Raw genomic sequence first — 15,099 nt, 5'->3', positions numbered from 1 at the left:
AGACCCATTTCTGCCCTTGAATTTACATGTACTTGAGGAGTCAGGGATCTAGAGACGGGAAATGACTTCCCCAAGGTCTCTATAATAGACATCTATTTTTAGAATCTGCCCTTCTTATAGTACCCCAATTTTCCTCTTGGAAAAACCACTCATCTCCTACTCAGTCCACGGAACTTGAGTTGTCCTGACTCTATCCTCAGTTCAAGGATGGGCATAAAAATCTGCTGGCCAAGCAGAGCAGTACATCCTTCTGGCATCAGATATTGAGTCAGGCATGGGCATATAACTAACCAGAGACAGTGAGAAGCAATCCTGACACTTTGGCTGGGACTCTTAAGAGAAAGCATTTTCTCTTTTCTGCTGAAATTGGAACCGTGAAGAAGGCAGCCTGGATCTGCTGGTGACTGTCCTGACAGCATGGGAAGAACCTGTCTGAGAATGGTGGTGACAGCAGAAGCCAGAACCAGGAGAGGAAGAAATGAACTCTGGGACATTGTTGGAGCCCCTGGATTAAGCCATACCTGAAGCTAGCCCTACTCCTAGAATTTCAGCTATAAGAGCCAAGCAATTTCTATTTGTGCCACAATAATTTGTGCCAGGTCATCTACCTTTTGCATCTGGAAGAGTCTTGATGACATAGCTCATCACTATCTCCACCTCCTCTTCCCTGTGGCCAAGTTGAACTTCATGCTTTATTTTCCACAAAGTGTCATACAGCTGCAGAGAATCTCAGCCCAAGTGGTCCTTCCACCCTAAGCTAAAAAAAGAGGTACTAATTAGGTTTTCACTCTTTGGCTCTCCCATTGAACCACAAACCAGCAAGGACCTGATTATGCAGTGTCTGTCCTTTTAGACTCAAGTGACAATGATAGCCTGACCTCAGAGAGAAGTGAAAAGCCCCCAGCCTCATCCTCCAAGAAACCAGATTCATTTATGGAGTGTGGTGGAAAGAGCATTGAGTCCTTTGGTTATATTCCTAGAACACTCTGGACTGGACCCACAGGGTCTTTTATCTCCCACTGAACTGGCTTCTATATAGCCCACTATGTCTACATGGGAGAATGCCTTGGGAGATGATTCTAGTAATAATCCTTCTCCTCCCAGAACCTCTGGACTCATGCCTTGTAGCCTCCTTCCCCTTTCCATCTCTGACATTGTGCAATCCTAGAGTTCTCTATCCTGCTGTGTCCAGGTCAAAATTATAGGAGAAATCTGGTGTAATCAAAGGGACTCCAGTTTAAGTACCAACTCCTACTCATACTTCCTGCCCTCAGTATCCTCATCTGTATTGTGCAGATAATAACATCTCCATCAATGAGATAATGATGGCAGAGTCTAGCATGGTGCACGGTTCATAAGTGTTTATTCTCACGTTTGCTCTCCACACAGAGGAGTGCTCTTTGGCAGTGGTGATTGTGTCATCTCTGTGGCTAAAGTGGGGTCTGGAGGCATCACCACAATACCAGCAACTAGAGACTCCCCAGCCTCAAGAGGTTGCAGACAGGTCAGTCAAGAATCCAGGGTATCCGTGCATTTTTCTGACCTCATCTTGGAACTTGAGGCTGGAGAATAAATGGGCCTTCAAAGCAACAAATCCAGGGATCTTGGAGAATGCACTGATGGAGTTCCTGGGTATCCCAGGCCCTGGAGTTTTGAGGAGGCAGTTGGGGGCCGGTGGGTAGCCCTTGCCTGACCTCTGCTCATCAGCTGGCTGCCCTTGGGCAAGCTGCTTCCTGTCATTGGGACTCCTTTTCCTTGTCTCTAAAACAAGGGGCTTTAGGGCCATCTATGGCTCTGCCTTCACCTCGTACTATATTGAAGCTGAATTCATCATTGTTCCCTGAAACCCCAAAGACTCTCTGTATTTCTCATCTCCATAGATGGCATTGCTATTCACCCACTGCCCAAGCTACAGGCCTGGCTGCCATTCCTGCCTTCTCTCCTCCTGCCCCCTCAGCCAGCCAGGTGGATGCTACCTCCTAAATGTGTCCTCACTGGGTCTGGTCCTCTCCATCCCATTGCCTTTCCCCTGGCCCAGGCCATCTGAGTGGCTGCAAAAGCTTATTCATCAGGCTCCCTGACCCCAGGGAGCCCCCAGTCGCTCCTCTCTGACTTATTTTAGCCTGCTGGGGACTTCTCTTACAAACATAAACCCCTTCTACTTCCAACTCCACAGTGGCACCGCTGTCCCCATGGTGAGCCCCCAAGTGCTTACCACAGGCTGCAGGGAGGGCTTTGCGTGGTCCAGCCCCCACCTACCTTTTAGATTCAGCTCACACTTTGCTCTCCCTCCTCCTTCTACCCTCCAGCCACCCTGACCTTCTCCTGGAACTCGAGATGGTCGTTCATGCCTCAGCGGCTCTGTGTTGGCCACCTTCTGTTTGAGACTTCCCCACCCAGACCCCGTCCCCCACCTCGTGTGCAGTGGGTCTGAATTTAAATCTCCCTTCGTCAGGGATGTGGTCCCTGATCCCCCCTGACAAGTCAGCCCCTTCCACTGTGTCCTCCCCTGGTGCTCTGCACATTTCCGTGGTAACCTGGGCCACTGGTCATGGCTCCTTCCAGGTTCATTGTCCCTTCTGGACCATGAGCTCCATGACAGCAGGACCGCGTTAGACTCATTCTGCACCAAAGCAGCCCAGCCTAGGTCTGCCATCGCAACACAGCCTTGTCTTTGAGGTGTGACTGATAGAAATCATTTCCTTTTCCAGTTGAAGGATGACCAGCAGCCACGTGCCCAGCTCAGCTTGCGTTTATTGGAAACTGCTTACCCAGCACTCCACAAAGGAGCTTACAGCAGGGTGACACTTAGGACTCCTATGGCCTAATCCTGGGATTAGCACAGGGCCATGGGCTGGTGGACAGAGGGAGGGGTGGGACCGGGCATGATGGGAGGGAATGCTGAAGACCCCCCGTGAGTCACTACAGATGCTTCAGTTTGGCAGGGAGCTGTGCTGTGGGCTTATGTGCAGGCCTTTCTCTTGGCCCTGGGGTGGATGTGTGCATGTGTGTGTGTGTGCATGTGTGTGTGTGTGTGCAGGCGCTCACGGGTGTCATGTGAGTGGTAGGTGGAGGGAGGACAGCTGAACAGTTGGCATCAGGCGTTCTTCATCTTTTCCTTCACTTTTTGAGGCTCAAACTGGATCAGTCGCAGAATTTCCTTATTGGCCAGTGTCCCCTCAATGAATTCTTTCTCTGTAAGTTTATCTGTGCATTGGGAAAAAAATGTATACGTACATAAAACAGTCAGGATTGATAGCCAAGTGAGCTGCAATGAGGCTGACATCTAGCCAGTATCCCCAGTGTGAATGTATCTATTACGAGAATATTAAATACTCAGTGGCCCTGAGTATTCAATATTCCCCCACCCCAGTCCAGATACCCACCTCCTTTCCCATGACCCTTGGAGCTCCCTGGAGACCAGCAAAGAGCGGTGAATGACTGGCACTGGGGGGGCCCCCAAGATGCCAGTCTTGTGCTATGTGTCTCTTCCGATTGGCTGGTGCCCCTGCCTTGCTGGTTATTAAATACTTCAATAATTAATAACTATTAATTGTTATTCCATTTTCTATAGTAGCTCAAGTTTCAAGGATCAAGTTCAGGAGGAGCTTCTGGGGGTCTGAGCATAGCAAAACAATCTGGATGTCAGGCCCAGAGTCTCAGCTGAGAAGCAGGGAACAACATCCCTCCAGAAACAGGAGTGAGAAGTGAAGGGCCCAGTGAGATCATGCCAGGGGGAGTGTGGCTTGCAGAGAGGTCTCTTTGGCACCTGCAGCACACAGGCAGCCCCATGATTCCTGGCTGACAACTCCGCCATGATCCCTTCCTATGCATCCATCCCTGCGTCCCCTAGTCTCATCTGCCTCCTTATTTGGGATCAGGACTGAGAGACAGCCTTGTTGCGGCCACACTTGGTTTTCCGGTGTTTTTAATCAGGTGGCTAACTGTATTCAGATCAGTCCAGTTAAATGCATGGTCCTGAGCCCAGATGCCACTGTGCTTGGAGCCAAGGCCACCACAGGGAGCGGAGGCGGGGTGTACAATAGAAGAGAGTGAGATGAAGTCCCTCCCTGGGAAACTGTTAATCTGGCGGGGAAGGCAGTCACACGCAGAAATACCTCTAGCATGAGACAGATGCTCCTTTCTGTTGTATGTTCACAGTGCCTAGCACAGAGTCGGTGCTCAACAAAGCTTTGCTGAACTGAATGTGATTTCTGACTTATGCTCTGGGCCTTTTGGATACCTTTAATCCCTTCTGGGTTAGGATCCAGGATGGCTTCCTCCACAAGTCTGGGTGGTAAAATTTGGGTTTTAACATCCCAGCCACCCCACAGAGAGCTCACAGAGAGCTTGAAACTCCCACCATCAAAGCCTGACTCTGCCCTGAGGCATTGTCTCCAGATGCGCCGCGTGGAAACACGTACAACACATCACGAACAGGAGTAACACGTCGACCTCGGGGCTTCTGACATCATCCCCTCCCGGGATGTTCACCAGGGAGGTTTTCAGATGAGCAAAAAGCAGAACACAGGGCTCGACACATGAACAGACCCAGAGGGAGGTCACGAAGCCAGTTGAGCCAGTGGGGCAAAGTGCCAAAAGAAGGCATCTTGGCAGCCAGTGTCTGTGCAAGGAGGAGAAAGTGCTCAAAGGTGAGGGGCCAATCAGGGCCGATGAGGGAAAGGTGGGTAAAGTACCAAGGCGCGAATTTAAGGAGGCGCTCACTTTCAGGTCCTGTGAGTGCATTGTTGACCCCTGAGAACAAGCGCCTCCTTAAATTCTGTGTCCTATGTTCCTCCTACCCCAATGACCTTCATGCTTCTTTTATTTCATCATTTGTTGGCAGATTAGGAGGAGCAGGGTCATCTCTCTCTGCCCTTATTTAGCATCCTGCTCAGCTTTTTCTTCTTGAACCTTGGTAGAAGACTGCCTCCAGAGGTCACCAAAGGGGTTAATACAGGACCCTTGGATGTGTTTGGGCCATGCTGTGTTTTATCAATTGAGACACATTGGATTTTAAAAATCTTCATGGCTGGCTTCTCTTAAAAAAAATCAGATGATGTCTCAACCACGGGTTCCATAGCCCCACATGGAATATGCTGGAAGCCATCAGACCAGAGGTGCACCCTCTGCTGTTTGCCAATCCCCACTGCTTGTAGGTGACTGTCCACATAACTCGTTTTCATCATTCCTGCCCCTCCAGCCATATGTGTTTGCAGCCCCAGCCTAATACCAGCTCCTTTACCGCATCCTTCTTGTGCGGGCCGTAAGCATCACAGACACACAGCCCCAGCAGCCGAGTGCTGGAGTCCATCACTGCCTACTATGCAGGATCACACTTCCTGAGGGCTGCTTCCAGCCACTGACTGACAGGGCAGGGGCACCAAGACTGACAGGGGCACTGAGGATACCCCATCGACTCTGTCAACACTTCCTCAGAATGCACTGCAGTCTCAGGCATTACTTACCTAACCTTCCTTTCTTTCCTAACCTTCCTTTCTTTCCCTCTCTCCCTGCCAGGGGTCAGATCTGCTTGGCAGTCTGATAGCTTTCCCAGCCTCCTCTCGATCCCAGCCTGTTTTCCTTCTTCAGCCTTTCCTCCCATAAATCTCTTGCAATCTCATTTAAATCTAATCCTATCTTGGTGGTGTTTCTCAGAGGACCCAAACCAACTTCCCAAAGTAAAACCATAGAAATACAGATCCCACTGACTTGGGACTCGATATTAATTCAAAGCTAGGGTGAGCTGAAGTTTGCTCTTGTTCTAATTGCACAGAAAACAGTTTTGGCTCTTGCTCACCCTTAAGGCCATTCCCCTGTCCAACCCTTCAAACAGCTCTGAAAATGCACAATGGAATGAGGTGTCCCCCATCCTGCCTGGACATTGTGACTCAGAAGAATAAATCTTGTTGGGATTTCCAGGAAACAGCCCATGGTTGAAAAATCAAAGGCAATGAAGGAAAAGGAATTCACCATCATCATTCTTTCCGAAGTACTTCCAGATCTTCTCGGCTCGCTTTTCCGGCGTGTTTTCATCGTCTGGAAGGAGCTTCACGTCCTCGGGGGTGATCATTTTGAAAATAGCCTGTACCAAACAGAAAGAAAGAACTCATTAGGAGGAACTTTAAGGGGCTGGCAACCCTGGAAAATCCACATCTTACACTGTACACAAAAATCTACTCAAAATGGATTAAAGACTTAAACATAAGACCTCAGACCGTCAAACTGCTGGAGGAAAACGTAGGGGAAAAGCTTCTTGGCACTGGTCTTGACGATAATTTTTTGGATATGACACCAAAAGCGAAGGCAACATAAACCAGAATAAACAAGCGGGATAGCATCACACTAAAGAGCTTCTCCATGTCAGAGGAAACAATGAACAAAATCAAAAGGTAACTTATGGAATGGGAGAAAACATTCACAAACCATATATCTTATAAGGGGTTAATATCAAAAATATATAAGGAGCCAGGTGCGGTGGCTCACATCTCTCATCCCAGCACTTTGGAAGGACAAGGCAGGAGGATCACTTGAAGGCAGGAATTTGAGACCAGCCTGGGCAACAAAGTGAGACTCCATCTCTACAAAAGAAAATTAATTAGCGGAGGTGGTGGGCATGCCTGTAGTCCCAGCAGCTCGGGAGGCTGAGGATCGCTTGAGCCCAGGAGGTCTAGGCTGCAGTGAGCCATTTTTGCATCTCTGCACTCCAGCCTAGGTGACAGAGCAAGACCCTGTCTCTCTCTCTATATATAATATATACATTATATATAATATATAAGGAACTCCTACAACTCAATAGAAAAAGAACAAATAACACAATTGAGAAATGGGCAAAGGCTGCCGGGAGCGGTGGCTCACACCTGTAATCCCAGCACTTTGGGAGGCCGAGGCAGGCGGATCACCTGAGGTTAGGAGTTTAAGACCAGCCTGGCCAACATGGTGAAACCCCATCCCTACTAAAGATACAAAATTAGCCGGGCGTGGTGGTGCATGCCTGTAGTCCCAGCTACTTGGGAGGCTGAGGCAGGAGAATTGGTTGAACCTGGGAGGTGGAGGTTGCAGTGAGCCAAGATTGCGCCATTGCACTCCAGCCTGGGTGACAAGAGCAAAACTCTATCTAAAAGAAAAAAAAAGAAAGAAAAAGAAAGAAAGAAAATGGGCAAAGGACCCAAATAGACATTTCTCCAAAGAAGATGTGCAAGTGGCCAGCAGGTATCTAGAAACATCACTGATCACCAGGGAAATATAAATCAATACCGCAACGAGATATCACCTCATGCCTGTTAGAATGGCTGTAATAAAAAAGACAAGAAATAACAGGCGTTGGCCAGGGTTTGGCGACAAGGGAACCCTGGTCCCCTGTTGCTGGGAATATAAAATGGTACAACCATCATGGAAGACACATCAGGGACTTTGGGTCACCTCCATCACAATGTCCCTCTGTCAGTGCCCGACCAGCCCGTGGGAGCAGACAGCAGTTATAATACAGATGTACAGGTGCGGACCTGATCTACTGAATCAAAATTCCTGGGGGTAGGACCTGGGCATCTGTATTTTTGAGGCCCTCATAAGGGACAGGGAATTCAGGGAAGAGGCAAAGAAGCCTTTTGCTTCTTATTTTGTACCTTTCTGTACTGTGATTTTCTGGCCATGTAGACATATTAATTTCACTTATTTAAAAAAATGAAAATAAGAAAGAAAAAGCTTCCTGATGAAAATCTTACGGCAGTCCTGAGGTTGGAGTTTGGGAATGACTACTTCAGACCCTACTACCCAGAGGTTTTAGAATAGTAAACCTCTTCCTCTGGGTTCACACTGTACCTCAGTTGCTCAGTAGGACTGGCTTATGGCAATAATGGCTAACATTTGTTGAGTACTTAACAGGTGTTACTCTTCTTTTCTTTTCTTCTTTTCTTTTGTTTTCTTTCTTCTTTTCTTCTTTTATTTTTTCTTTTGAGACAGGGTCTTGCAATGTCACCCAGGCTGGAGTGCAGTGGTGTAATCATGGCTCACTGCAGCCTCGACACGCTGGGCTCAAGCAATCCTCCCACCTCAGCCTCCTGAGTAGCTGGGACCACGGGTGCACACCACCATGCTCAGCAAGTTTTTTTGAATTTTTTGTAGAGACAGGGTCTCACCGTGTTGCCCATGCTGGTCTCAAACTCCTGAGCTCAAGCAATCCTTTCACCTTAGCGCCCCAAAGTGCTGGGATTAGAGACATGGGCCGCTACGCCTGGCCTAGGTGTCACTTTTCTAAACATTTTTTATGCCTAATCTTCAAAATAACCTTATGAAGAAGGTATTATTGGTCCCATTTTATGGATGAAGAAACTGAGACAACTAACTTGCTGGAAGTCACCCAGCTAAAAGTAGAAGAGTGGAGATTTCAACCCAGGCATTTTGATTCCAGAATTGGTATCCTCGTGTTGTGCCATAGCCCACTCACCTCCTTATCACTGGAAGGCCTTGGAGAGCATTGGCCAAGGCTGGGGGAGGGACAGGGAGGCATCAACAAGAACTTTTCAAAGGTCTTCCCATGGTACAGGAAGCCCCTCATTTAACTTTCTGCTCAAGGATGGATTCAGCAAAAGGCTTAGCTTTGGGCTCAAGGATCCCATCCTTCTCACCTCCCTCCCCTCTAATAAAGCAGTTGGGTATGCAATGTAGGGGAAGCATGAAGTGCCCCCAGACCTGTGAGATCAGGGAAAGGGACAAGAGGGCTCCCTGCACCTTTCCAGCTCCAAGTTTCTAGGATTCCAGTGGCTCAAGAACACCAGCACTGGCTGGGTCCAGAGGGGACACCCAAGGCAGTAGGTCCTTGGATGCTGAGGGCAGGCAGGTATGTTGGGTGGGAGTTGGGAGGTTCTGCCTCCCCGGAGACACCTGTGAGCAGGTCAGGCAGGGGCAATAATGGCTGTGAAATTATCCTGGAGGGAAGGTCGACAGCTTTGAGAAGTTTCCCTTCAGCCCCCTGGTGCTGGATAAAGGAGCAAAGAGGCCAAAGCCAGCAGCCCAGGGCAGCAGCGTCGCTGGCAGCACTCAAAGCCCTGAGCTGGACGCCAGTGTAGGTGGCTCCTACACTCCTATCCATCTGTGCAGGGCCTTGGGCACCATGTGCAGGTGTGCCAGCTAGAAGCTGGCAGTGAGTGCCTGCCCACCCCACTTCCAACACGGAGGGACAGACCTCCAGAGCCTCAGGAAAGGCTGCAAAAATAATCAAATCCTCACCCTGGGCCCAGGAAGGTTATATGGTTTTCCCACAGCAACACTGCTAGTTGGAGTCAGAGCTGGGACTAGAACCCTTCACTTTTAACTCCCTCAGTCAGTGCTCTGCCCATGAACTTGTAATCTGGTGAATAGCAGAGCCTTCTGCCACCTTGCACAGCCCCAGCCATTGATGGAGGATGGAGTCTCCCTCCCTCCCTTTCCTTTCTTCTTTCTTCCTTTCTCTCCTCCTTTCCTTCTCCTCCCTCCCTTCCTTCTTTCCTTCCCCTTGCTTCCCCCTCTTTCCTTCCTGACTCCTACCTTCCCTCTCTCCCTCCCTCATTTCCCCCTCCTCCCTTTCCTCCTCCTTTCATTCAATGAGTATCAATTTGTAGGCTTCTGCTGGGCCCCGCATTGTTTATGCCACTCTGAAGACTTAGTCCCTGTCCCAGGCCACCCAGAGACCCCACAGCCAATCCGAGGGAGCTTTCTCTGCAGGCTGTGCCAAGATAACAATGAGAGAGACACATGCCTGCCAGAATGGGAGGCCCGAGCTGAGCATTGAGGATAAGCCCATGGACCACAAGCTGCATGCTCTGCTGTTTTATTTATGATTTCTCCTAATAACTGTGGAAGATTTTTGTGCATTTGTAATCATGCAAATGAAAGCATGATTGCCAATGCACACAAAGTTATTAACATCTAAACAATAGTCTCTACTAACAGGAATGGAATTAGAAGAATAAGGTAAGTGGCAGGGGCAGGGGGACTGAAAAAGAATAAGTAAAAAAAAAAAAAATCAAATGAAGGAAATTAGAACTGGTATAATAGGAAAGAAATGGAAATAACCTAATGTCCAAAAACATAGGAATGTTCAATAATTTCCACATTTCCATAAGCCAGAATTCCAAGCAGCTATTAAAAGAGTTTTGGAAGAGGTTGGGTGCGGAAGCTCACGCCTGTAATCCCAGCACTTTGGGAGGCCGAGGCGGGCAGATCACCTGAGGTCAGGAGTTCGAGACCAGCCTGGCCAGCATGGTGAAACCCCGTCTCTACTAAAATACAAAAATTAGCTGGGCAGGTGCCTGTAATCCCAGCTACTCGTGAGGCTGAGGCAGGAGAATTGCTCAAACCTGGGAGGCGGAGGTTGCAGTGAGCTGAGATCACGCCACTGCACTCCAGCCTGGGCAACAAGAGCAAAACTCTGTCTGAAGAAAAAAAAAAAAGTGTTTTGGAAGAATATGTAATGATATGGAAAGCACTCATGATAAAAGAGTAACTGAAAAATGTATGATAAAAAATCGTATGTGAATATGTCATAGCTTTAACATTATTTAAAATTATACAGGTAAAAGACTGAAAAGGTATATACTGATATACTAAGAAAAGTTTTCCCTGGATGTTGGAATTAGAGGCAATTTTTAGTCTCTTTTGCCTAGGTTTCTAAATTTCATGAGTTACTTTTATATCAGATAAACCATTTTCAAGACACCTACTAGGTTGGTGGAAAAGTAATTATGGTTTTTGCCATTACTTTCACAACAAAGGATCTGACAGGAGGACAGTATGGACAGGGGAGAAGGCGTGTTGGGAACCATATGGAAGCCTGTGCGCCTCACAGTGAAACTTTCAGGAGCCGGGGAGCCACGCCGCGCGTGGGAAGCGGGGGCTCATGCGTGGTGCCATGATCCGCCCCGCGCTGGGGAGAACATGAGGACTAGAACTCAGAGTTCATGCCCCCAACTTTGACCTCTTTCTACTTTATATTAGAAGCATATTGTGTGTTTAGAACGAACAGTGATTCAACTTGAATGTGTACTGCTGAAAATTTCAAAGGACATTTTAATAAAGGAAGGAAGAAACAAAGGATGGAGAGAAAGAAAAAATGTAAATATAGTCACGTGTCGCTCAGAGACAGGAATACATTCCGAGAAACACATCTTTAGGCAAGTTCTATGTGGGAACATCATAGAGCATCCTCGCACAAACACAGATGGTAGAGCCGACTACATCCCTGGGCTCCATGGTCCAGCCTTTTGCTCCTAGGCTACAAACCTGTGCAGCACGTGACTGTCCTGAATGTTGCAGGCAGTTGTCACACGATGGTAAGTATTTGTGCATCTAAACATAGCTAAACATAGAAATCATGCAGTAAAAATACAGTATAAAGATAAAAAATGGGCCGGGCACAGTGGCTCATGCCTGTAAATCCCAGCACTTTGGGAGGCTGAGGCTGGCGGATCGCTGGAGGTCGGGAGTTTGAGACCAGCCTGACCAACATGGTGAAACCCCGTCTCTACTAAAAATACAAAAATTAGCCGGGCATAGTGGTGCACGCCTGTAATCCCAGCTACTCGGGAGGCTGAGACAGGAGAATTGCTTGAACTCGGGAGGCAGAGGTTGCAGTGAGCCAAGATCGCACTATTGCACTCCAGCTCTGGGCTACAGAGTGAGACTCCATCTCAAAAAAATAAAAAATAAAAAACCAAGATACAAAATGGTAGACCTGCCTAGGGCACTTACCATGAGTGGAGCTTGCAGGATTGGGAGTTGCTCTGGGTGAGTCAGTGAGTGAGTAGTGAGTGAATGTGAAGAACTAGGACATTACCGTACACTACTACAGACTTTACGGATACACTTAGGCTACACTAAATGCATTTGAAAAATAAAGTAACTGTGCCATGATGTCACTAGGCAATAGGAATTTTTCAGCTCCATTACGATCTTATGGGACCACAGTGGTCTATATCGTCCATTGTTGACCCAAACATCGTGAAGCCAAGCATAACATGGCTGTATTAGGAAACACTCAGATTCTGCTCTGGGAAGACAACGAAGCTGTGGGCAAGTGCCCACCCCTCTATCAATATCAGCATCTCGGAGCACCAGGCTCTCAGAGCCAGTGGCCTGCATCCCCCGCTCCACCCACAGATCCACTCCCTCTGCAGCAGCCGCAGCAGGAGGCCCCCAGCCCGGAGCGACCCCGGCACCGCCCAGCCAGAAGGGGAGAGGGGAGACTGACCATGACGATCTCCAGCACTTCATTCTTGCTGATGGTCCCGTTACCGTCCACGTCGTAGAGGGAGAAGGCCCACTCCAGCTTCTGGTTGGTCTTGCCCGCGGTGGTCATGTGCAGGGCGATGACGTACTCCTTGAAGTCCAGGGTGCCGTCGAGGTTGGAATCGAAGCTGCGGAACACATGCTGGGCGTAGGCCTTGGGGTCGGTGTCGGGGAAGAACTTGGCGTAGATGCTCTGGAACTGCTGCTGGGTGATGCGGCCGGTGGGACAGTCCTTCAGGAAGGACTGGTACCAGGAGCACAGCTCCTCCTCCGAGAACTTGGTGTTCAGCTGCAGCTCCTCCAGGATCTCCTTGGACAGGGCCCCACTTTTGCTGTTCCCCATGAGTGAGGAAGAGTGGGCAGCGGCTGGGGAGTCGCTGGGTGGGTGGGACGTGCGTGGTCCCCTGGCCGCAGGCTGGGGCTCAGGGCTGGTGTGAGCTGAAGACCGAGATGCTGGTGGCTTAGGAGGATTTGCGACCAGTTCTTCGAAATCCTTGAAGGGAGGAGGGGCCCAGGAGCTTTGTGGAGGGCGGGAGCGGGGGCGGGAGGGTGCTCCCAGAACACTAGTGAGATTAAAATAAAGAGCCCAGGGCAGGCAGGCAATTCATCTCGGCCTCCCGGGACGATACTAGAACAGGACAGGAGGTTGGAACCCTCAGAACTGGGGCCTCTGGCACCCCCAGCCCCAGCCCTCTAACAGCAGCCATGTTCCCTGTTTCTCTTCCTCACTAACTCTGAGCATCTCGGGGCAGGGCTGGCATCTCACATCAAGCCCTAGAATGCAATGGTTAGGAGCACAGACTCTGGGGCCAGCATGGGTTCAAGTCCCAGCTTGGCTACTTAACTAGCTGTGTGGTCCCAGGCTTGTTTCTTCACCTCTTTCCACCTGGGACACTCTTCTAAACCTTCACTGCAGTCATGTCTCTGCTTAAATGTCACCTGCTCAGCCAGGCCTATACTGACCCTCTATCTATAATAGCACAACCCCCACCATCATCGGCACGCCGCATGTCCCCTCACCGGAATGAAAGCTCCGTGAAGGATGGGATTTTGTCTGTGTTGTTCCCGGATGCATTTCCATTGCCAGAACCTGATAGGCTTGGGCCCCCAGCAAGTCTTTCTTGAATAAATGGGCATCATAGCATCTACCACACTGTCATTGTGAGGCTGATGTGAGTCAATATGTGTGACACACTTAGAAACTGGCACATGGCTAATGCTAAACACTCGTTTTGTTATTGTCCATCAGTCACAGGGAGTGAAGGTGAACTGCCTGAAGGGACCAGCAGGGGGCAGCCAGGCCTGTGTCACCTCGGGAAGGGGCTGCCAGTGAACGTGGTCACATGGGATGGTGAGATTTGGGGTTTTTTTTAATTATTCAAGAGAAATCCAAAAATCAGAATTTTTCATGCAATTTCCACACTTTTCAACTTTGGCAATTAATTCAAAATTTTAATGGTGGCTCACGTCTGTAATCCCAGCATTTGGGAGACTGAGCAGGGAGATTACAAGGTTAGGAGTTCGAGACCAGCTTGGCCAACATGGTGAAACCCTGTCTCTACTAAAAATACAAAAAATTAGCCGGGCATGGTGGCAGGTGACTGTAATCCCAGCTACTTGGGAGGCTGAGGCAGGAGAATCGCTTGAACCCGGGAGGCAGAGGTCACAGTGAGCCGAGATTGCACCATTGCACTCCAGCCTGGGTGACAGTGTGAGACTCCGTCTCAAAAAAACAAAACAAAAACAAAAACAAAAAAAAATAACAAAACACGGTGTGGGCCAAACACAATCTATCTGTGGGTCCATGGCAGGCTGCAGAGTGTCCGTCTGCAGTGGACTTGGAGTGAGCAGGCAAGAAAACGTGTTTGCTGAGTGAATGGGTAAATAACTGAGTGGTCAGAGACGGAGCTGTGCAAAGGCAGGCTTCGCGTCTGTGCAGCTCAGCGGGGAGTATCAAGCATGAGGAAGCAACCTAGTGAGGACGCTGCACACCTGGATTCTTGTCACCCAGAAGGAAGGGAGGGTGGGTGTGCACTTACCTTAGCGGAACGCAGTGCTCGAGGGGACACACTCAGAACCCCAGCCTTGCCACCGTGGATGGAGAGTTGTCTCTTTTTGCCCTGGGGTGAGAATAATGAAGAATAAACCCCACGGTCTCCAGGCAGGTAAACAGGTTTTTTTTTAGACGGAGTATCCCTCTGTCACCTAGGCCGAGCACGATCTTGGCTCACTGCAACCTCCTGGTTTCAAGCAATTCTCCTGTCTCAGTCCCATGAGAAGCTGGGACTACAGGTGTCTGCCACCATGCCCAGCTAATTTTTTTTTTTTTTGGTATTTTTAGTAGAGTCGAGGTTTCACCATATTGGTCAGGCTGGTCTCGTAAACTCCTGACCTCAGGTGATCCGCCCGCCTTGCATCTCAAAGTGTAAAGTGGGGATTTTAGCCTACTTACTAACAGGCTAGTGGCAGCAGAAGGTAGGTCCCTGCTGCTGGGAGAAAGCCACCTGCCAGGCCCACCTCAGGTCACTCTGGAAAGACCGAGAGGTTCAGGCACCAAGGGGCAGACTCATCCCTCCCAGCCGCTCTGCCCAGTACAGTTTCAGAGATTTCTCAGGAAACCTGCATATTGGGGTGTGTGTGTGAACTTTCTAATTTTTTTCCATCACTTTGTGAGGTTTTTTTTGTTTGTTTTTTGTTTTTTGTTTTAGACAGAGCCTCATTCTGCGCCCAGGCTGGAGTGCAATGGCACGATCTCGGCTCACTGCAACCTCTGCCTCCCAGGTTCAAGCGATTCTCCTGCCTCAGCCTCCCAAGTAGCTGGGATTACAGGCGCTC

The 15,099-nt window shown here is 49.2% G+C and overlaps 1 protein-coding gene across 1 annotated transcript; it reads right to left on the bottom strand.

The window, feature by feature from the left end:
* Positions 1–2,736: 2,736 nt before the first annotated feature.
* On the bottom strand, positions 2,737–14,457 carry RCVRN (recoverin). The gene is made up of 4 exons (XM_009432755.4): positions 14,304–14,457; positions 12,227–12,757; positions 5,974–6,085; positions 2,737–3,207 (listed from the first exon to the last, which is right to left on the bottom strand). The coding sequence occupies exons 2-4, from the start codon at positions 12,605–12,607 to the stop codon at positions 3,098–3,100; spliced, it is 603 nt and encodes a 200-aa protein (XP_009431030.1). The 5' UTR covers positions 12,608–12,757; positions 14,304–14,457; the 3' UTR covers positions 2,737–3,097.
* Between the last annotated feature and the right edge of the window lie 642 nt (positions 14,458–15,099).

Source organism: Pan troglodytes, chromosome 19, assembly GCF_028858775.2.
Source record: "Pan troglodytes isolate AG18354 chromosome 19, NHGRI_mPanTro3-v2.0_pri, whole genome shotgun sequence".
NCBI lineage: Eukaryota > Metazoa > Chordata > Mammalia > Primates > Hominidae > Pan > Pan troglodytes.
The sequence above is the reverse complement of the archived record's forward strand: the minus strand, read 5'-3'. Positions and strand labels throughout refer to the sequence as shown.